Source organism: Mugil cephalus, chromosome 10, assembly GCF_022458985.1.
Source record: "Mugil cephalus isolate CIBA_MC_2020 chromosome 10, CIBA_Mcephalus_1.1, whole genome shotgun sequence".
Taxonomy (NCBI): domain Eukaryota; kingdom Metazoa; phylum Chordata; class Actinopteri; order Mugiliformes; family Mugilidae; genus Mugil; species Mugil cephalus.
The window spans coordinates 18,689,150-18,712,886 of record NC_061779.1 but is presented as its reverse complement, the minus strand read 5'-3'; the positions used below and the strand labels follow the sequence as shown (position 1 = coordinate 18,712,886).

At 43.7% G+C, this 23,737-nt stretch overlaps 1 protein-coding gene across 2 annotated transcripts in view; it reads right to left on the bottom strand.

Annotated features, from left to right (window-relative positions):
• The window catches only part of LOC125015285 (PDZ domain-containing RING finger protein 4-like), a 112,308-nt gene that overhangs the window by 48,421 nt on the left and 40,150 nt on the right, over positions 1–23,737 (bottom strand). Inside the window, exon 1 of one of the 2 annotated variants that reach the window (XM_047597014.1) lies at positions 789–1,237. The exons of the other annotated variant lie outside the window; for it this stretch is intronic. Within the exon in view, the coding sequence (XP_047452970.1) occupies positions 789–857 (69 nt within the window). The 5' untranslated portion in view covers positions 858–1,237. Of the gene's footprint in view, positions 1–788; positions 1,238–23,737 lie in introns of those variants that run through there. 2 annotated transcript variants of the gene reach the window in all.

The following is a 23,737-nucleotide window of genomic DNA, read 5'->3' as shown; positions in this document are numbered from 1 at the left end:
GAGGGGAGGGGATGAGCACTACTCCACTTCCAGGAGACAGAGCTTCACAGTCATTAGCCTGTCATAGCCTAATGGGAAGCCTATGGGAAAAGTGGAGGTGCTTAGGTGATCTGCTTGGCTCCCCCACAGTCTATGAGATAGTGCCCTCTGCCTACTTGTCTGTTATCTGAATAATTAATTAATTAATTGATTAATTGTATGAAATGCTAATAAAGCACTGGTAATGGAAGTGACAGAAATGGCGCAGTCAAATTATGTGCGATCGTTGTGCAATTGTTCTGTGCGTTGTGCGGCGATCGAGACCGTCATCAAGTGCTTTCTAAGAAATGTAAAAGGAGCCCTGCTGTCAGACGGAGGCGTGACACTGACACCAGAAGGCCAAAAGAAAACTTTTCATCAAAGACAAAAACATGGATTAACAGCACATTCTCGTTCAAACAAGAAAGAAATCGCCACAAACAGACCTTGTCATGGAACGCAGGTGCCGCTGCTCTATATAAAAACTTGCTCCCTTAGCACAGCTCCTCCAGCGGGATGAATGGGCTGCACACTAGCTGCACTCTGAGCGACTGCTCATTACTCAAAACACATCTGCTAGTGAGTAAGAAGCCCCGCTCTCCATTCCACCACCTCACTTTTATCTTATTTATCAATCCCTCATTCATACCTTTTTGCGTCGTCCGCCTAAAACACCAGGAGTAAACAAGCGGGCTGCTCTCCTCACAGCACATACAATGAATCATGTGAAACGGCAGCACGCAGTCGATGCCAGCCGTGCCTGCGCTCACCTGTGCAATCTCATACAGCAGCTTGTAGTGTTCCTCTCGCTTCTGTAAAGTGCACAGATTGCAGCCCATTATAGTCGTCGTGGAAACGCCAGGCGTCCAATTCTCCCCGAGCAGCGGTGGTACGGACACAGGGGGTCACCCTCCACACCGGAGCGCTGGTTCTCATCAGTCACTCCTTAGCAAGCATCTCTTCCAGGCGTCCCATTCACACATTCAGACAGTCGTGGACAACCCCAAGCTTGGAGGGACAGAAAGCTCCAGCTGAGCCTGGCAGAAGAGGGTTCAGATGTGAGCAGCAGCAGCAGCAGCAACAGCAGCCCTCAGCAGTGGCGCAAGCAGCAGCAGCCGTTCCAGCATCAGCCGGGGTGCCTCCTCTCTCCCGCTCCCTCTAGTTCAGACTCTCACACACACGCGCGCACCGGAGTTGTGACTCCCGTTCGCCGAGACACTCCCCCCTTTTTCCTCCTCGGTCTCGGGCGCACATGACTACGCCGACACACCAGCTCATGAATAATGAGGGAGCGCGCTGGGATATTCATGAGGGAGGCGGGAAAAGAGGAGGGGACCGACGGAGAGGGAGGAGCGCGGAGGAGCGGGAGCGCCGGTTTTATTAGGACTGAGGCAGTTACACAATAAGCTCCTTTGTGTGAGCAGCTCCCGAGAGAAGCTTGGGCAGGGCAGGCAGCAGCAGCCGAGGCAGCGTAGTACTGATGGCAGAGGAAGCTTTCTGAAGCTACCATGTGAGAGTTGTGGTGTTTCACAAGAAGGATATATTGACATGTAGTGTTATTTCGTCAATACTGATGCAAGTAATTGTCAGGCCTGAAGCTGATAAATCTCAGCAGATACATTTAATAAAAATAATTATGATAATGACAGGATTTTCTCTTATTTTTCTCCTATTTCCTAGTTTTAACAGCTAGCTTTTGCTGGTTCATGTAGTTATGTTTTATAATAACTTTTAAAAAATATTTGTGGATTTATTCAGGGATTGGTTAATTGGTAAATGTTTTGGGCCTCATTTGAAACAAAGATTTTTTTTCTCCACTTTCTTTATTTTTCAGATACACACTCTTCATAGTGAGCAACAAATCAATAAAGAAAATAACTGCAATAACCGCAGCCCCCACTTATATTGATGAGATACAGCATTATGGTCCTTCTCCTCCAGTTCAGTGCTACACACAATCATTGCACTCCACCAGTGGCATACTGGACTTTCTTTAAAGTGAAATATGAGTTGACACAGACCTCTGGGGATGAGGACTGAAAAACAATTTATCTCATATTTATAACTCAGGAACTACAGGTGTCGCCGATAATGGGGGCCCTCGCAACAAATTGGCAATCAGGAAAGCCGGCGACTTCAGAGACGATATACAAACCATCGCCTTCCCTCAAACTGCGATAATTGCAACCCAATAGACCCTGGTTATTGTCTCAGCTATGGAACCCGCTTTCACAAGCAGGAAGCCACACTAACGAGCAATAACTGTTAACAAATTGGCCCCCCAGCCGACAGCGGAGCCCGCCGCGCAGAGCACAGCTATAGATGAGTGCTCATCAGCTGGCTACTGGGCATCCCACCCCCAGGGACGCCGTAATCCGATTTTCTGGGCTTTAATTTTGCTCCACTGCCTGGAGGCAAGCCAAACAGAGAGCTACATCACCATTATGATTAATGCCATCCACCGTCCTTCCTCTTCGTCTCTACCATCCAGAACTGTCCTCCCTACCCGCAGCCGCTCGGCCTGAAGGAGCCACAAGGCGCGTTTTTCAGTTGCCAGGCAATATCAAATCCATGAAGTGCTGTTCACTAAAGTGTCAATTTGACATCAAAGAGTCTTGTTGGGAGACTGGGGAGCGGGGATATAATACTGCGTTTGATGAACAGAGTTGCTATGTTTGCTTGTGGTACAGTGGTACTGAGAAGAAAACGTGAGTCAGAGGCTGTCCTCTGAAATTATATTTCAAGAACCGGAGAACCACGAAGTGCTCGTGGATGAGAGACACAGTCTGTGCAGCCAGTGGAGATGGAAAATGTAAAACCATCGCGGGTCAAACACAACGTCCTCCCTGCACAGAAATACAGAGCGTACAATCTGCTGACAGCATCCAATAAAGGCAGACGTGAAGAGCCGTCGTCAGGGTCCAGGTCTGGGCGGCCATCACTCTGTGGCGGTGGTGCTTCACTCCCTGACCCCGAAAGGTTAAGATGCTCATCGGTCACCCAAATCGTCTCTCTCATCATCTGCGAAGCGAGACTGATACAGTAGCCTCTGCCTGCGGTCAAGCGGCACCCCTCCACGGGACATGCAGATTGAAGGATGCTCTTTGAAGAGTGCATTAAGACTGATAAAAGCCCTTCCAAGGTGCTTTATGGCCACGAGCTGCACGGCGTGACAGGGTGAATTTACCTGAGATTGCATTTGCGGCGGCGTCGAGGGCAAGATCTGCACATTACAGTTACATTTAGCAAAACCATTTACTTTCTAACAAGATGAAGCTCTGTGGGTTGTATCATTTGTCTTCTTGCGCGTCCCCTAAAGACTGCAGGACTTCTGAGTGATGTTAATATTATGTAAATCGTTACTGTCGCAACATTGATATGGAAAAGGTTCTTGTGTGTACCAGCGCCTGTATTTCACATTGATAAACACTGATTCCGCCTCCTCCTTGTGTCCTTTCGACTTCCCGACCGTCCTTTCATCCTGTCCGGCCGTCGTTTATCATCGGGCCTGCCCTTTGCCTGCTCGGGTAGAAGGAGGCACTCGGTGGCGTTCATTCTCTCAGTTAATGGGCCTCCCATCACTGGGAGCGGAGAAGCGATTTGTCCACACTGTGACTGGTGTATTTGAGGGTTTCTTTTACCCCCGTTTCTCACAAACTGATATTTGAGCTCACCGTAAACCTGGAGGAATAACCTTCAGTCAAGTGTATCATTCACATATATGGTCCAGCTGCAAAACCCTGTGCCTCCGAACACGCCTGCCTAATGCTCACAAGGGCTTTCTCTCCGTCCGCATGTGTGCACGCACACACCCCAGCGTGGAATATGAAATCGTAATCAGTACCTACAGAGTGTATTTGTATTGATTTCTTGCAAGGGGGATAAATACTGACGAGCATTACTCCGAGCACAGAAGTTGGACCAGTTCAATACTCCACCGCGTCTGCTCCAGCCAGCTGACATGCATCACATCTGAATGACTTTTAAAGTATGTCCACCGCTCAGTCTATTTTTGTTTTACAGTCGAGCAGCGAGTTTTCAGGACAGTCGCGACTGCCAATGTTTTTTTAGTTTTTTTTTTTTTCTGTGAGGAGGGTTATTGGCTGCTCGTGTCAGAAGCTGATATTTAACATATCAAGCAAGCATTATTACACATATTAATATATATTGCGAAGCTTCAGGTCTGACAAGAAAGTGGGGATCATCTCCAGAAGTGATGTCTGTATTCCAGCACTTGAGTAAGATTATGGTAACCTTGACAACAAACAACAGAGCATCTTACCTGGAGATTTAATAAGAAGGAGTTATGGCAGTGATTACTTGTCTATAGCAGTGTCTGTCCGGAATACCAAGTGTCCCCACTGTGTTTAATACATAAACAGGTTTATTAGGGAAGCTCTGACACGCCGGGTGGGTGGAAATCTCATCGGCGCGAGCACTGGAGATTGAAACCCCGTTCACGTGAAGGGAGAGCTGTGGGGGATCTGCGAGCGATTTGCGATTCGACGCGCGGCTCTGATGCGATCGCCCACAGCCGCTGCAAAGCAGCCGGTCCTCCTGGGTATCCATGTGACCTGATTTGGGAGTAATTAAATGAGAGCCTTTTATGAATGAATCATCGTCTCAGCCCGCTCCTCTCGTGACAGCTCTGACAGGAGCTGTTCCAAGCGTGCGCACACGCGTAAATGCTCAGGTGGGTGCTTCAAAGCTGGCTCAGGCTGACCGCGGGTGGCTGACCAAAACATCTTTCTCAATGACAATAAATTATTAAAAAGGCTTGAATCTTTAATTCATGTGGGAACATGACCGTGGCTAAAAATAGCACACTGTGTAGGCTACCTTGCACGATGGCACATGCAGTGTTGCTGTATCTAGCCCATAGGCCGGAAAGCAATTTAAACATCTATCCACACAGTGTGTCTACATCCCTATTTACATCAATTAATAATAAATTACTGTGTTAATTGACTCTGTGACTAGCATATTTAGCTAATAATATCACCAGACTGCGCTAATAACGTGTGATGATGTTACTTATGAGCAAAGCACAAACACTTCTTGTTGTTTCTCATCCAATTATGGTGACATTTTGGTTTTCCTTTCCCCTCTATACAGAGCAGCACACGCGATGCCACGCGACACAGACTTCCTACATGAAATCCAGTTAACCCCGGTGCCCCCTGTCTGCATGAAGATCAAACAAGGTGCAAATCAGACAGGAATCTCCCGCAGAGTTTCCCCATTTGACTTTGAAACTTCTGGAGGTGGCGGCACGTGCCAAGCTTCTTTTAGGTTGTGGGAATAAAGCAGAAAGAGCTGGTCTTTTTATACAATCAGGATGAAATAACTGCCAAGTGCCACTGGTGCAGACATGATGTTTTACCTATTACTCCAGGATCAGGCATGAAAGGTGTGTTTTTGTTTTTTTGTTATTATGAACGATTAGGAAACAATATGTACTCAGTCCCTAAAAGTTCATGACTATCTTTACAAATGGATTTGGTCTATATAATGTCTATCTATAGTTCCCATCCAACTGCACTGAGTTGAAATTTAGGCTTACAGTTGTGTATCATTGAGGTCATATGTCTGGCGAAGTGTCACCCATCTGCCTTATCTCCTTTCACGTTCCACCTCTTTGCCCTGTTTTAGATCGGCTGAGAGTTAAGTGAACCCAAGCTCAGTGAAGGGAACCCAAGCGAAGTTTTTAAAGCTTGCGACGGAGATTTCAGGTCCAGAGTCACATTTCTGAGGGTTCTTTTAGTTGAAATTTATATATAACGTACAAAGGTTTAAAGAAATCACATATCTCAAGTGTGATCAAATGTTTTACTAATAAAACCAATCCCTGATCAGAATAACTGAGACATCAGCCTTCATCTGTAGACAAACCGACCTCTACTCCAACCTCTTCAGCAACTCATTTCTTCAACATGTCAGAAACACTTCATGTGTGAACCACGTGCGGCTCGTACGAGCTGAGAACGTAGCACCAACAATGTTTAACACGTGTAAGAGCGGTGACCTTTTCGGGGAGGAAACAATCAGTTTGACGCCTAAAGCTGGAGGAGAGGAAAGGAATGAGAGGTGAGCCGTGAGTGAAAGACAAGCCGCAGCCACTACACTTCTCTGCTGGATGCTCCTGTCTGTTTTCATATCCATTCAACCCGAGGCGGCAGAGTGAGTGCTGCCCTCGCTGGCTGCTGCCGTGTAAATATTCACATGACACCGTGACCGCGCCGCCGCCCGCGTGGCAGCACACCCTCAGGACATCCTGCCCCGCCGCCCCGCCAGCCTCCCTGTGGCTCCGGGAAGTACGGAGGTGAAAATGCTTTGTTTCCTCTGTTTAAGCCTTGACGGTTGTTAAAGTTCCCTCCTACCACCCCGCAATGAATAGCAATGCATCCGAATGCATTAAGCACTCAAGCATAAATAAGGCTTTGATGTGAAGTGTGTGTGTGTGTGTGTTGTGCAGCTGTTGATCCAGCAGAGACAAGAGGTCTGCCTCCTCTTGTGGGTTCAGAGATGAATAATGATATTTGTGGTGACATGCAACACCTGCATGCGCTGGGGTCACACTCTTTTTATTAAGTTACCTGATATACAGTAACAAGACTAGAGAGATTCCCAGCCGCACCGTATAAACCTCCACTGGTCCACTAGAAAAAAGGATTACAAAGCCTCTTGACTGTAAGGTAACATGAAATGAAATCAACATAAAAGAAAGCAATTAAAACAAATATTAAGCCCAATGTTCACAGTTCATACAAATATGCGATTAACTCAACTGAAGGACCAGGAAAGCATTTTAAGAAGCATAAAAAAAAGGGCAAATTGTTTCCTGTCGCAGAAAACTTCAAGGTGGCAATTCTCATTGACAACAAGTAGCAAACATGTACAACAGGCTCCTCATTGATTTCAGACTGTGAGCACTGCCGGCTGAGCGCTCGTCAATACGCAGTCAATATACCTTTGATTGTGGATGAGAGTTTTGCTCTCCTGAAGAGAGAATGTCGATCTATAGAGACAATCAGCTCAGAGGGCAAACAGGTTAGACTCCATACCAACCTATTCAACACTTACGCTGATTCTAGCACAAACAGCCGAACCTTCAACCTCTCACTGCGCCCCATCCGGGGCCTTCTGAGGCAATGTCACTGGCAGGTCGAGCCGTTTTAGCGACACAATGGCGGCGTACCGATGCTTGTTCCCGATGTCACGTTGTGAGACAAAGTCACACAAAACCCATGTAGTACCCGTGTGACCGATTAGCGTTCACAATTACCGGTAATATAATGTGCTTCAGAGCAATTTAGCTCAACTCATCACCATCTAAACAATGGGTCAAAAAAAATCATTTATTATGTAAAAGTCTCATTCATAGCAACGAACCAAAGGAATATAATCACAACAATCAACTCCACTACGGTGACTCTTTGGTTTTAGCAGCCTCCATGAGAAATTGTGGTACATTGTTAAAGTCTATTATTATCTATAAACTCTATTTATAATGAAACATACATTTAACAGCATTTAGCATTCATATACAGCTCACAGTAATACAAATCAGGAAAAAATTTACAGATTTATTTCAATGCCATGTTTTTTTAATTATTATTATTATCTACACTTTTCATTTGCCCCCCCTTAAACATGTAACTTCTGCCCCTATTCAATCCAGTGCGCCACATGCTTCCCAAAAATTAGTTTCTGCTTGGCGATAAACCTCATTAGCACTATTGGTTGTCCGTCATCCTCCTTTATCTACTATCAACGCCATCACAATTACTGGGCCTTTTGAAGTATCTTTGGAACCCTCAGCTGGTGGGACATTTTGTGATAGCTTTGTAGTGACAGAGGCTCTAATCTTTCAACAGTGCAGACTGATTATTGGGGCAGTGATGAAAAAAAGTTTGATTAACATCCCCGGTCCTCATACTCTGCTTTGGTCAACTGACTTGTTGGTTTTCTGCCGCCCAATAGAAACTAGCTCACAACTAAGCAAAAAAGGACGTTAAACATCTAGAACCAAAAAAAATTCAGACATTTTAATGCATAGAAACACGATAAATAAATGTTAACGTTGCTTTGCAGCATATGTAAACAAGACTCACAATCACGTATCTGTCGTCTGTCTAACGTTATGACCACCCTCCTTATGCTTTCTTGTGTCTCCAGAACAATTGTATCATCAGAGAATGGACATGGACCTTCTGAGGGTGTCCCGTGGTGTCTGATAACAGGATGTTGTTACTTTGGTGAGGGGAGGGGCCTCTGTGGATCAGGCTTGTTCCAGTGCGATCCACAGGTACTTGATTAGTTCCAAAATTTATACCATGTAACATTGAGCTTTTCTTTAAGATACAACATTGAGAAACATGACAAATACTGAAAGAAGTGGGAATCCAAGAATAATTTCTGTAACTTAAATTGTTAAATTTGTTCGAAATACCTGTTTTATCTTAAAGTAACCATTGTAATGGACCTTGTACACAGTATCAATTATAATTTGTTTACAATGACGTCCCCCTGGTCTGTCTGCCTGTGTTATTGTGCTATTGTAATAGAAATAATAGAAATAATAAAAATAAAGTAATTTCTTAAATTTTTTAAGTGGGAAAATATAGTTTATTGTGTTTCTTTAGCTTCCAGCAGCAGGCTTGAATCATAAAAGCTACACGTTGACGGAAAAGATTTAATACACAGTAAAATTGATGCTCGATTTTAATTTCAGTGTCGTGTGTCTGGGAAACATGCCTACTGGACTAAAGAGGCAGGACAGATATTTCGTACAAATACTATTGGCAGACAGTAAAAAAGCAATAACCAGGAAATGAAAGTATGGGATGAATGACCTTTTCTTTGAGATACAACATTGAGAAATGTGATAAATACAGAAAGAAATGTAAATCCAAGAAGAATTTCTGTAACCAATGTTTAATCGGTTTGAAATACGGAGTTTATCTTAAGGTAACCACTGTAATGGGCTCCTTTGACACAGTATCAGTTGTGATTTGTTTGCAATGATGCCCCCCCCCGCCCCCCTGTCTGTGTGGTTGCTGTGTTGTTTCAGTAATATAAATAAAGTCATTTCTTCTTTTTTTCAGTGAAAAAAAATGTCATTTGTTGTAGTTCTTGAGCTTCTGGCAGCAAAATCGAATCATGAAAGTTATACGTTGACGGAAACACGCAGGAAATTGATGCCGACGTCTTCCCTGCCATTTCATTTTCAATCTGTAATTTTAAAGCAATATTACAATTTGCGATGCGAGTAACATGACCTCGGTATTAAGGTTTACCAACATCAACTGATGTATTCTTTTCCAAATCGCTCCAAAGTAATGAGGCAAAAAGTAATAAGATTGAGACAAGCTGCTAAGCATACAACTTTGGCAGCAACACAGTAATTTGTGTTTGCTCTACATCAGTGCAGCAGCAGGCCTCCACCAGCACCCTTCATGTACTCTGTAATTTGTGTTGTGATGGGCTTGTTCATTGTGATCCTCCGAGCGCCTCAGCTGCCCTGGTGGGTGCACACACCAGCACGCCTTCATTTCTTATGCGCTTTTTTTTTGTTCCTTTTCTTTTCTTTCTTCCTTCCGGTGACATCTATTTCTTGCCGTGCCAGGTGGGAGAAAGTCATCAGTGTGCCCCAGGATCAGCTTAAAACCTTCACCTGAACTGCAATGCTCCAGAATCCGAATGGCGAGTGGCTACGGATCCGCTGGTAATAACAAACCTGCAGATGGATAACATCCTTGTTTTTCAGCACACAGATTAGTCGGGAATTATGATGATACCCAGGGGGCAGGAATCTTATTTTCTGTACTCCTGATAAGAAAACAAGAGCAGACTGCAACCAAATGGGAAGAGAGGGAGAGGGAGACGTGTGTGTGATTTAACATGCTGTGCTGCGTGCTGGTGTGTTGGCATTCCAGTTTAGGGGACTGGACCAGATAGAGTGTGTGTGTGTGTGTGTGTGTGTGACGGGTGATGTTTCAGTGGTGCCTGTGACAAATGCAGCCACATGTCCTGTGCAATGCGATTCATAAAACCGTCTTTGATTGCATGTGTCGTTATCTGAAAGCCCTTTTAATTCATATCACGTCCGCATGCTATGTGCACTTATTACCATGAGCAAGACAGAAGCACATAGACAATAAAAGCAGGGCCAAGTCAGTGAAATCTGTGGTACAATGTCTGGAGACCATATATGAACATATGCCCCTGGTTTAAGATGATATTTGGCCGATGCTGGCAGACTGTTGCTTATTTAAACATCCAGCACATTAACATATTGATTATGAGTTATGCTGATGGTAAGTCTAAGCTCAAAGTGTGTTACATGCTTGCTTTTTTTTTATTATTATTATTTATTAACAATTATAATAATCCAACTATTAACATAATTGACATCTATTTATATTCAGAATCACAGGTCAAAGATTCTGATTTCTAACTAATTATTCACAGCACCCCATACATTCATAGGATGATCTAGGTTAGTTTGCTTGCCATAAATAGACCAAGGCGAGAACATCTTTTATGTTCACGGCTTGGTCTATTTATGAGGTGGATTCTGTAGAAGTGTGCAATATTCAAGTACATCAAACTTCAAGAATCAAAGGGTAGACTACAATTGCACGTGGTTGGCAGCTGAACCCTAAAAGAAAAGGAGCACAATTGAAATGTGGGTCATGCTATGATGCGAAGTGATAGGATATGATAGGATATGATATCCTGATGAGACCAGGGCATTACAAGACACACTGGCTTATGGGATGGGTTATGAAATGTAGCGTTGTGAACTAAAATTTGTTTACATCCGAAGACTCACTAAGTCATTTGATACATTATTAGAAAAATGATGAATTTCAGCCATTCATTAAACAAAAAGGTCAAACAAATGAGAGGATTTGCTATATTTCTCTTCATCCCTGCCTCTGAAATTGCCATACTTAATCCATTAAATACAATCAACAGATTAAAACGATGACCCCATGTTTGAAAAACAAATCCATTCTGATTTGCCTGCTATAGTCAACGTGGTTTATCTCAGATTAGAACGACAGTTTGATCAAAAGTGATTACAATGTATTTTTTAGGAGAAAAACTGTTTCAGAACCTGCTGAAATGTTTTGATTGTTTCCCCCTCTGTTATCTCTGGCAGACCAAAGAGAAAGCCTAAGAGGATTTGATCAAAGCATACCAAATGAGGTAAATATTTCACGCGGTTATGAGATTCACAATCAGAATATCAAATTGAGACCTGACACAGTTACTTTTCAAATGTATACGCTGCAAAAACCTCTACATTAGTCAGTGTCAGAGGAAACTTTTGGCGTTGGGAGGCAGTGTCCTCAGTGGCAAAGTTCGCTCCTGATCGCGGATGTTGCGCAGTAAAACGTCCCTGCTGATGTGCTCTCTTGAACGCAGAACACTGACGCGAATAAATAAACAGAGCTAACCTCTCACTGTCTGTTTCCTCCACTCTCTACACCCCAAAGGAGAGCCATTGATTTTTACTTACTATCAACACAAAATCATTGAATCTCAGTGGATAGTCTGGTGTTGGGGTTCACATTAATTTCACCGGGATGGGTTTTCTGAACCTTGCCATGTCACCATGGTAACCCACGTTTGACAGAGCCCATGACAAAGAACTGTTCCGCAGAGATTCATCTTCAAAACCTTTCTACTCGAGGCAGAGCACGGTAACCTCCCCATCCCACCAGTGCGCACACAAACAGACACAGACCGTTTTAGAGAGGATTGGACTCTGAATGACAAAGTTGGACTTTCCATCAGTGGGACAGTAAGGAAAAGTTTCATATTAAAAGCCAAATTTAAAATCCTTGGGGAAGATTTGTAGTTACACATTCGGTATGAATTAAACGCTGAAACACCAAAGCATTTCACGGACACACAAGTATTGATCGGGATGGACAAACCATGGTCAACAAGCAATAAAATCAGAGCCCTAAATCTATACTGGACACAAAAACTACGACATTATCATATAGGGCAGTATTTCTTTGTAGCAGCCATCTAATGAGATTATACATCTTGGATGTAGTGTTTCATTGATTTGTCTGTTACGCTTGATGGGCCTCGAATAGCTGCAGGGCATACTCACCACTCATGTGGGACGACAAATCTGCTATATCAGAGGACCTAGCGCCCTCATATAAACACGCCTTTGTCGGATGGCAAACAACTGAGAAATCAGATATAGTCTATTGTAGATCGCGTATCGCAATATCGAACCTGCAAGGGTGACCCCCATCGGTGTAGGGATACAGCAACGCACAGGGCAACGACTGGCTGCGTATCCCTGAATGAATGTCTGTCTGAGGGGAGTAGGGAGGGTTAGAGTCATAAAAAACTCAAACATGCCCTCCGATCGCCGGGCTCGTCACTGAATGGAGCCCATTTCAAGGTTTTAGGTCAACACAGGTCAACATCTCCCCCGTTTACTTTAGTGAAGAGAAGGTCGAGGTGCGCTCTCTCGCCAAGGCACCGTTAATACACCGGAGATAAATTAGCAACCCCCTCTGGCAGCCTTCTGGGAATAGTTTCCGCCTCACAGCGCAGAGCATATTAAACCAAAGGGGAACAATATTCACAAATCAGCCACTGGTTATAAGGAAAGAGGCGACGCTATCTGTCAGAACCCCACGACTCAACAAGCTCACAGCGCGCTCGCTGGCCCTCAGAAGACACCACCATCTAGATTTTGCCGACTGGATGGGCTGTGAGAGATTCATTTCCAGTTTTTCCATTTCGCCACTTTAAATATCAGGCGAGAGGCGCTGTATGCCACCAAACCAGATTGTGTGTAGAAATGTATTGTTCCTCCATTTGTCCATTAACTTACTGTCACAGCGCAGTGTTGCACCATTTGAATTTCAGCTCTTTGCTAGGTCATACTGGTAGAAAATCTAAAGCCATAGCGCCAAACCTTTGTTTCCCCCTTTTGCCAAAGAGAAACTGAAAAACTTTGGAATCTGGCATATGATTTATACAGGTACACGCACAATGGATGGGCCACAGAATATTAACACCTAGATTAAGCTAAAGTATCCCAGCCCGGACGTCATTAGTGACCGACAGAACTGGGTCGTCAGTCCACTTTGATTACGTAAGAGACGGTGTCCTAGCAGGTTACTCTAATGAAATGATGGATCATTGTCATGGAAATGTAGAAATGTCCCTGAACACGAGCCTCAAGTGATAATAAATTCTGCTGGCTCATGTTAAGTGTTGAGCTGACACATCCACACACACACACGCTCAAGTAAAGAATCTACTGACAATTTTCCAAAGGAAGAGACAAACGGTTTAAATCTGTTAAGCTGCCATGAAGTGAATGTCATGTCGGAAGATGGGTGGGTGAGTGGTGATCACCACGCGAGTGAATTCTTGTTATAAGTTACACTAGAAACTTGATGAGGCTCGATGAGGACTATCTAGTGTGTTTATGTCAGTTAAACATCCACCTGATACTACATGCTACACAGTTCTGCAGTACTGTATATTTAGGTCACTATTCAGGTGAAAACCATTGGGTTGGTAAAAATGGTGAAAAAGTAAGCTAAAACTGAAATCTTAATTTCGCATTCAAGAAAACATTCAAAACTGGGATTTGCAAAAATCCAAACAATAAGATCAAGTATGAGTGGCATGGACACAAGCAATTTAAATGGAATACTACTTCAATCAGTGTGTGCCAATTTGTCTAAATCACCCAGAAATGTCCTTTATTTATTGATATCCCATTAGGACTTATTATTTCTAAACAAAAGTGTTATTTATCATTATTGATTTAGTCATTAAAATATGGCAATTCTCAAAGTTTAAAATGTAAGTTTAAAAGGTCTTCAATATTTTACTTTTTTGGTTTGATATCTTCAAAAACACATGTAGCAAATTATGGGGACCTGTTTAAATATGGTAGTATGGGCTTAGCATCATTCAGTTTATATGTGCACGACATGTCTGAGTATGTTAAATACTACAAAATCTAAAATTGTCTCACCTTTCTACTAGCAATAATAGCATGACATGCTGAGTCACACAGTACTTTACAATGAACCTTGAAGTTTTTTACGGTGCACCCACAGTACCTCAGCTCGGCAAATCCCACCCTGTTCGGTGCAGACTCGCCTATAACGAACCTCATTAAAGAGCACATTCCTTATATGAATCTCAAGGACTCAGATCTCGAAGAGCACAACAGCACACAACACATCTTCCCACCGACGATTGCGCAGAGGTGCATCACCCGTCCTCACCCCCATTCTGCTCCCCGCATCATAAAACTGCCGTTAGCTAATGCTGTGTGTTTAATTCCTCATTGTGGAGCTCACCTCCGGGTGGCCCTGCCAAAGCCTTCCTGCAGGAGATTTACAGTCAGCCATTTTGTGGACTAATTGCCCAGGCTTAGTGCAGGGAGGTCAGCCACAGGCAACATGGGGAGCAGGCTCACGCACCTGCTACAAGCCAAGCCAAGCAGAGGGCAAACTCCACAAACAGTGGGAGTCTCCTTGAGTCGTCAAGAGTAAAGTCTGTCAAATGTATTCACTTAAACTACGCTCCCTTGTTTGGACAAAAACAAGACCTAAATCTTTTTTTTTTTTATCCAACTGATTGTGCATGTTGCTGAAACATAAATCAAAGTCAGATAAGGGGTGTAGGCCTGATGGTGGCGATAGCTCAGCTGCATGCTCTGCTTGATATGAATCTAATCTTTTCAGTTCGGATCCTGTTCGTGATTCATCTTCTCCTTCTCTTCCGCCCAGATCATCCGCCTCTCGTCCTCCCACCAATCTCCCTCTGATTGGATGGATTATTCGGACGCTCCATCCATGAAGCCGGTTAGGGTTATTCAGCAGATCATCCATCCTCCCCTCGCATTAACATTTCCACAAGATCAAACAGGTAATATTAGATCTGGCTGCCCACCTCATTGACTCCTCTTACCGGAGCTGAAGAGTTAACAGATCAGTCCTCTCCTCGCCGTTTACTAGGCGGACAGGAGTGGTTGTGCAGACTAAATGAGAGCGGAGCACAGTTTTGCCTTTGTCTGGTCATTTTTAATAGCTCTTAATCACTATCTATTAAAGGCTTCTACAGACTCCGCGCTGTTCTGAGCACCCTCCCTTCATTAACATCAGCTGACACCGCCATCACTCGGTGGTTCCCTTTGACTTCATATCTGTTGGTGACCCTTCCATTTATCTAATTAAGCACAATTTACTAATCACACAGGCCACTTTCCTGGAGTCAAGCGTCCTCCCCGAGTGAGTGGGGACAAAGGCTCATTAAAGGGCCCCACCCGACGCTACCACTGAGAGGCAAAAAGCAGGGATTCCTCACGTCAATTTGAAATCAAGAGCCATAAGAAATGCAGAGGCGCTGCCAACATGCAATCTAGGCTGGTATAATGGCACTAAGCCAAACACAACAACGTCAAAGCAAGACCGTGTGGTGGAAATAGCCCTTTCGCTTTCCAGAGGCTCAGACAGAGAAGTATTATATAAATCGCAGGCAGCAAAGTTTGTCAAGAGCCTGCAACCTGCAACCTGAGCGAGGGAAGGGGGGGAAACAATTTCAGTTTTCATTTTACAAGAAGAGGTGGAGAAAATCGATAGGCTGAACGCCGGCTTATTGCCAACTTGCTGAGGGAGAAATGAGAAGATAACCAAAAGCTGCAAGTTGTCCCCCCCCCCTCACTCCACACTCACAGCCCAGGATATTACATCACAAATACACCAGCAGAGGAACAGCTGAGTGGCCCACCGGCACACGCATTTATAGCAGGCAGATAGACACAGAGGGGCTCATATCAGAGACACGGGATCCAACAAACAGCTCTTATTTCCAGTTTTAGAGAATCCTCTGCCATATCGTAGGTGTTTGTTCCAATCACGCCGCAATCTCCCCTGATACCTCAGGGTCCGAAGGCAGCTCTGATTTCTGTTCATAAATTACACAGAGATTTCACGCAGTGATCAAGTGATCTGTCTTCATCAGAGAACTGACAACTTCTGATAGTCAATTCATTCAGTCGTTTCAACTCAAATGTGAAAATGCTGTTAGGTTATCATAAATTGAATTTCGGGGGAATGGACTAAACAAGCAAATTAAAGATTCCATGAATGAGTGATTCTTCTTTAGTCCAAGATATGGGTCAATAATCTGGACTGCATGTGGTTGTGTTTAACACGCTCATATAAAAAGCGAGTTGGAGAAACTTGAAAGGCAAAGAACAGACTCAGTGTCTAAAAATAAATCAGTCGTCTGTGACAAGCTGACGGTCAACAACGGGATTAAAGAGTTTGATGTTTATCGTGGTTTGGTGTAGCTGATCATCATCAGCTTTATTTTCTCTCAATTGTTTGAATATTTTTTGTTCTTGTTGTGTCGTGATGCTGCTAATAATGTTTTAAGATACTGATATTGTTGCTTTTATTGTTTTTAACTGCTTGTTTTATGTCTTGTGTTCTTACTCTGCCCATGCACTTTGTGTCAGCTGTGTCTATTTTTAATGAGTGCTATAAATAAAGCTGAGCTGATACTACCACATTATTACTGCTACAAAACTACAATTACTGTATACAACCATTACACAACTGATATCAATAATATTAATAATAACAGTAATAATAATAATAGTAATAATCGCAGTAACAGCAGCAAAAACAGCATCTCCAAATACACCAAACTTGGAAATCTTCACTTTATTCGTCCCATGGGCAAAATTCACTAGGAGACCATGTTCTAAAGTTTGAAACGTGCAAGATAAAATGTGCTTTCCTTTCCCAAAACTGAATCCATCATTGAGTCACGGAGGATGTATTCTCTTGTTTTCCCTTTTAATGTGCATTTCCATCGTTCAGTGACTCCGACACGGCGCACCTCACATTAGTGAGTGAGAACGTAACCCTGTGCAGCTGCTCATGTCAGTAATGGGCATCAATAACTGGCGCCAGGCCTGTGGTTCGTAATTGTGTTGGAAGGGTCAGTGTGGGGTCAACAGGGCATTCCCCCAGCCTGTCTAATGAAGGGAACACAACTCTCCCTCACACCAATACTCCGCAGCCATCTCCAATCCCAGGCCCCATTGCCCATGTCAATCACACCATCTGTAATAGATACGCCACACAGCCCAACTCTGCCAGGAGGCCTGAAAGCCATCAAAATATACAGTACTCTGGCCAGTGAAATCACGCTTCAACTAATGCACTGCATCATGTTTGTTGTTGCTGGCTATCAGCCAGACATCACTCAGGAAGGCTGGATTTATCTAGTTACAATATGAGCTTGAGTGTTTTTTAATGAATAGTCTAAATACTACATAATTCAACTCAGCATAGATTAATGAACATCAGACTAATCAGATATTTTGAAAGTCAAGCCTGAATGAGTCGAGAGAGTACAGCCATGCCAACATCAGCTAACGCCAGTATGCTAACATGCTATTAGTGACAATGCTTCATGTTAAGGAGCTGTGGTTCCAGTATTTATCAAATTAGCCTTGCCTGTACATATTCCAACTAGCACTAAAGGGCAGCTGTGATTTGACACATATTTGATCATATACATTAATACTGATCAGACTTTGACCTGAGAATAACCCAGACCAAAGACAGCGTCCTTTGTCTTGATAAAGCAGAAATATCACCTTCAAGGTGGCACTAGTGAGGGATCACCCAAGTCATGGGTGTCAAACTCATTAGAGTCCAGGGGCCACATACAGAACCAAGTGGGCCGGGCTAGTAACATAATAAATTACGACAATTTTCCTCTTTGTTTTAGAGCAAAGAAGTACATTAAATGAATACTCTACATTTAATGAAATTATCCTTTTGTAAAACATTAACAATTAAACCAATGAAATGTGCGCTTCTGGGCACAATGCTGCAATCTGCAGTTTAATTATTCTTCTCAGCATTGTCCACAAGCAGAGGAATTAAGAATAACTATTAGTTAGAAGTTTTTACCGAAAAATTGCACTTGTTCAATGTAACTTTCACATTGTCCAAGTTCATCTTGCGGCCGAACACTGGAACCTCTGGCGGTCTGGTTTTAGCCTGAGTCGTCCTCCGAATGTCGACGGAGGATTACGCTGCATTTCATTCATTGCTTCAACCATGCTGTTATCAGCTAAACCTACACCAGCATAAGCTTTATTTTATTAATAGGGAGCCAGTGTCTGAGCAGAGCTTTGATAATCAGGTCTACTACCCACCCAGCACCAGTGAGGTGATGTATTACACATCATCCATCACCATTGGCTCGTGCAAGGCAGGGGGAGGACTCGATACACCCGTGTGCACGGCAAGGGCAGACAAGGTTCGTCTTTGAACTCTTAAGTGGAGGTAACAGAGCTCATACAGGCATCATTGGATTGGACTTGAAATGCCCTCAAGAGTTTGTGCACATGGGAAATGAAGTTAGAAAGCTTATTTTGTTGAAAGGCTATTGGAGTCTGCTTATTAGACCTGGGACATAATGAGATGTTAAAAAACAGCATTGTTGTCCGTATTGTTTTCATGCTGACATTTCCACAGTAATGACTTTGTTTGATGATAAATTAATTGCGGGACAAGTAAACAAGAAATCTAAAAGATGCCACATGATATCTGTGTCCGGATTCAATTTTCTTTTGCCTCCAATAGATTAGGGTGGGAGTGGAGCTGGAATTGAATTAGCGCAAAATGAATGGCTTTGGTTACATGGAGAACTGGCCGTGTCCAATCAGTGTCTCTTCTCAATGCGAGACGCTCCAAACATCAGTCAATTACACTCCGCTTGAGACGTGGGAGAGTGAAAAATGCTGCAGAGGAAAAACAACAGATGAGCATGAAGTGCAAGGAAAGTAGAGAGAGAGAGAGAGAGAGAGAGAGAGCGCAAGTGAATGGAAGGGAGGGTGACGATGGATGGGGGTAAGGAAGAGATGTAGAGATGGAAGGAGCGCGGAGCTGCACGCCAGGCGGGGAGGTGGAGGTGGCACGACGCTGAAAGAGAATTACAGAGAATATTTGAGAGAAATACGGCTACACATGTCAGCATGCAGCCCAAGACGTCAGCATTGTGTAAAAATAACCTGTCCAATTATGAAGAAAGACTGCGCGCCTTTCTATCTGGGATGCTTTACTGTACGCGAACACCCCCTACGATTCCCCTTCTGCCTCTTCATACATACATCTCCTGTATATATTTAGATGTGGTCATATATTGCCTCTGATAATGTGATTTCAGAAAATAGATTGGAATTGTTCACTGTCTTTTATAAAGATGGATTGTTCTGTCAATACTCTATGGCTGGCTACCGTTGGCTCGCCGTGCAGCGTATGACTTTCCATACCCCAGCAAAAAAAGGTGTTTAATGCTTCCCTGAGAATGTATGGCCGCTGCTGTTTCCATTATCCATTTAACAGCCTCTAAAAGGAGGATTTATTTCTGTAAATTAGCTCCTGTATAACATGATTGTATCATGGATCATAAACTTTAAGTCAATACAGCATGGGGATACCGGCGGTTAAAGGGGGAAAACACCTAGGTGACCCTTTCTTTTCCTTTGTGCACAGTATCCAGCGGCCCCAGCTCGGCCGGTGGCAGCTGTTCCTGGTAGAACTTTATCTTATTCTTCCTCCATCTACAAGGTTCTCCCGTGTCCCACAGTAGCCATTTGCTCATCAGCCTATTACTTTCAATGGGCGTCAGAGTAATTGGCTATTTCACACATGTAAGGGTTGAGCTGGCAGAGGGTAAAGGCCAGGCAACCAGGCTGTCAGTGTCCTGCGCCACAGTCATCCATCAATTATTATCAGGCACAAGGAAGGCTACTGCAGCCCTGAGCCTGCACTTTGTCAAACCTCATCCAGTGGCCCCTGGTTAATCCATTAACATGTGTGAGCTTTAGCAGTGTGGACGTACTCTACCGTGCAGTGTATTTGGTTGATTGTACTTCAACTTTTTAAATAGTACAATTTAAAATTTCACCAGTGCACCGGCAGCTACAAAGAGAACAAAGTATTTTTAACATCCACACATTTGGTCTGTTGTGCAGTTCTTACAGTAGTAAAACAACAAGTAGATAAGTTGACCAGGTGAGTGTGACTTAAACAATAACACGATAAATGTCTGTTCCTTCATCCTTACTTTTCAGTCCAGTGATAGATTTCCTATTAACTACTTATTAGCATGTGCGTATATCAGTTGTGCATATTCTCAAAAATGAAAGATGAAATGTGAACAATAGCAGTGTAGGGATTGGAATGGTGTAAAGCTCTGAAGACAATCTTATAGACAAAGTGCTTAATTGCCTCATCCCTACGACGTCTCATTACGTCTGCACTCTGACAAATACGCCTGTCAAAATGTCTGTGGCACTAGATCAGAAGCATTTTTTGAGGTTGCATGAAGATCTGCGAAAATAAATGGAGCGACACTGTTATGTCGACACATGTGGCTGGTGCCGATGTAGTGCACTGCAGAGCAGTTTTACCACAAAATAAAGTGGTACGCGAATAATAGGCATGTTCAACACAGTCTGATAGTCACAGCCTATAGGGCATCCTCCTATGTTGTCTAATGCATAGCTATGAATCAAGCTTTACTCACACTAGCTATCACTCTCCAAATAAGGAGGACTTGGCGCCAAATTCCACCAAAAAAGGTGATCCATCCTTAACAGAGTGGTATTGAAGAAATAATAGACGAAAGGCTGAAAAGATGATACAACAGATGGGTTCTAATGATCGTCTCAGAGTCAGGGAGGCTGCTTGACAGGTTTTCCAACGGTGCTAAAGCACAGCCTGTTCCTGGCGACCAACGAAACACCTCATCTGGAGATTGAAGAATGTTTATTATTTTTTTTTATTATCATTTTTTTAATCTAGATTCCTCATTCACATTCACTGCGATGTCGATTTACATGTAACAGCTTCAGAAAGAAGGCAAACTTCTGGTTGTTCCTCTGCTTATAACGAGACGCCGCGTAGACAAACGAAACGATGGCTCTACGGAGTTCCTACTTTGCTCAGCAAATCGAGCATTTGACTCGCTGACAGGTTTTTATACAATGTTACGGTCTCAATGGCACCGGCTAACACAACCCTGCACACATCTTTATATTCATAAAACGCAATGAGTCACTCTCTTTGCTGCCACCATCTCTCCATCTCTCTCTGCAGTAAAAACTGGGGGTGAAGATAAAGGAGGGCAGGCTGCTGGTTGGCTGGCTGGCCTGTTGGCTGACTAGGTCCCTGCTGACAGGTTGTGATAGGTGTCATCTATCACCTATGAAAAGGCCTGAGGGCTCACCACACCAATCACAGTGGTGCCAGATGTTAGAGCTGAAGCACCAAACGCACACCCACGTACACAAACATAAATCACTTGCAGACAAATAACACATGCAGACACGTGCCATTGTTATTCGCGATGAAATCATATGCGCACACGACACATGTGCCACGCTATATGGCTGGTCCTGTACGTAGAAGGCAGAATTTAAGAGGAAATGCATAAACTTTGAATTCCCGCAACCAAAACAGGTGTTTTGGAGGCAGGTGGAGCCACTTTGCATGCACCAAGATGCACATGTGGGATAAGGCAGCCTGAACAAAGAACAATGACTTCACCGTCAAGTTAACGCCACAGACAAAGGAGGGAGGCCCCCCCGGCGTTTCTGATAGACTCGTGCAGACAAAGGGGAAGGCCACCTCGCCGCATGAGCAATTACAGTAACAACTTCACATGTCTCTGTATCCCCTGAGGGGCTAGACATTATGAGCCCACCTGTCAAGTACCCTCATGCCTTTCCACGGATTCACCGAATGCACACAGGAGCCCTAACTCTCAATTAGTCCGAGGAAAAGGAGCTTTTTGAGCTAACACCGTCACTGAACCACTGAAAAAATAACTCCAATTAAAAGGCAGGGCTGTTGTGAGGTTAACAGGGCCTAAAAAATTTTAATAATTTAAATGACACACACAAATAAGACCGTTTTCACAAGCTGTCCTTCGCGCTAAAGCCAACAAAGTCATCCAATTACCGAGCGAAGACGCCCAAAACAGGATAGCACCTGTGAAAGCCATCTCACCCGTAATTAGATGGATGACTTTTGCTTAACCAACACGCAGTCCAAATATTTTTTATTCACTCTTTCAACTGCAGCTCAGAGAGCTTGCATTTGGTTTCACCAAGGCTGAAAACTCCGTCGGCTTTTTCGTGTTATTTCTGCTGCCGTGTCTCGGAGCTGCGTGAAAGGGGGGAGCCGACAGGGGGAGAGGGATGGCGTGGAGGTAATGAACCTCTTCATGCAGTGCGTTCCAGGCATGGCTGCGAGGAATGAGGGGCGATCGTGCGGCTGCCTCTACATCACACTCTGGGATCCACAGAGAGTAAAGCCACAGCGGCCTAATGTAGATGTATCAAGAGGGACTGTGATGGCTGTATTAGACTTTGAACTTTTGTAATCCTGTGTGATGTAGCGAAATATGAATCAGAAAACCCAGCAAGCCTTTTATGAATAAAATTTGCATTAAGAGAGACAGACTAGACCAGATATAGTCTGGTCCAAAATATCTGTCGCCGTGTAGGTCCTGAAAAGTACCTTTTTTATCAATATTATTATTATCAAACAAGTGTGAGAGACATCTCCGGGAAGATTTCAATTACGGACATGTGAAATTGCATTTCCTTGGAGCGTTAGGGGACCGAGGATCGCTGAAAGGTTTCACGCTTCTGCTAAGGTCCTTTTTTTTTTTTTTTTTTTTCTTCTAGACAACAGCTCATCTGGGTCACGTGACTTGAGGTTTGTTGCTGCTGAGCCCCAGCGTTGGCTTTACTGGGTGTCTTATGAAATCAATAAGTCACTTTGGACAGATGTGTTTTCCGTTGGTAACAGCTCACACAGAATTAATACAGATGATTACAGGCTGCAGCCGTTTCGGGGTCATTTTCCTCCACCTGGTGAGCTCCCGTGGAGAAGGGGCCCCTTTGACAGCTATTCAGTGGCCGTTCTGTCACATATCCTGATTAATAACGTGGAGAAGTTATTAATCAGGAAATGTGACTCAAATAAAATGTGTGAGCTCTGTAAAGACGTTGTAGATGTAGTGCACGTCTAACAACATCAAGACGGCTGTATAACGCTGAAGAATTTAAATTGTGAGCCAATGACAACACAGCATTTTTATTCTTAACTTGATTGACAGACACAGGATATGCTGCACATATGAATACAACAAAGCAACATGTTGCGTATTTTAGGATTTGCTGACATGTGTTCGTCTACACACATTCCTACAAATAAGATTTTCAAAGTTGTAGATTCTGCTCTGCCTCAGATGTTACTCACACGCTTCTCTACCTTCCTCTCATGAGGCCCCAGGAAATGTGAAGGGCTAAACAATTAAAAAAAAACATATTCAAGACAAATGAACTTACTAGAAAGATGATTAGGTTCAGCTCTGCCGTAAACAACAAAAACACATTAGTGAGCAGAAATGTGAAATCGCTCAGTGAAGGCAGACGCTTTGTAAAACCTCCACAGACTTGTCTTCAGGGTGACGTCTTCAGGGCGGTCACTGGAGTCTTAATGTCAGATAATTGATAAAAGCAGGAAGGAAAGAGGAATTTTGAGGCAGTCCATCTGCACCATTTCACCACAGGGTTAACTTCAACTACACATGACCCTCTTAT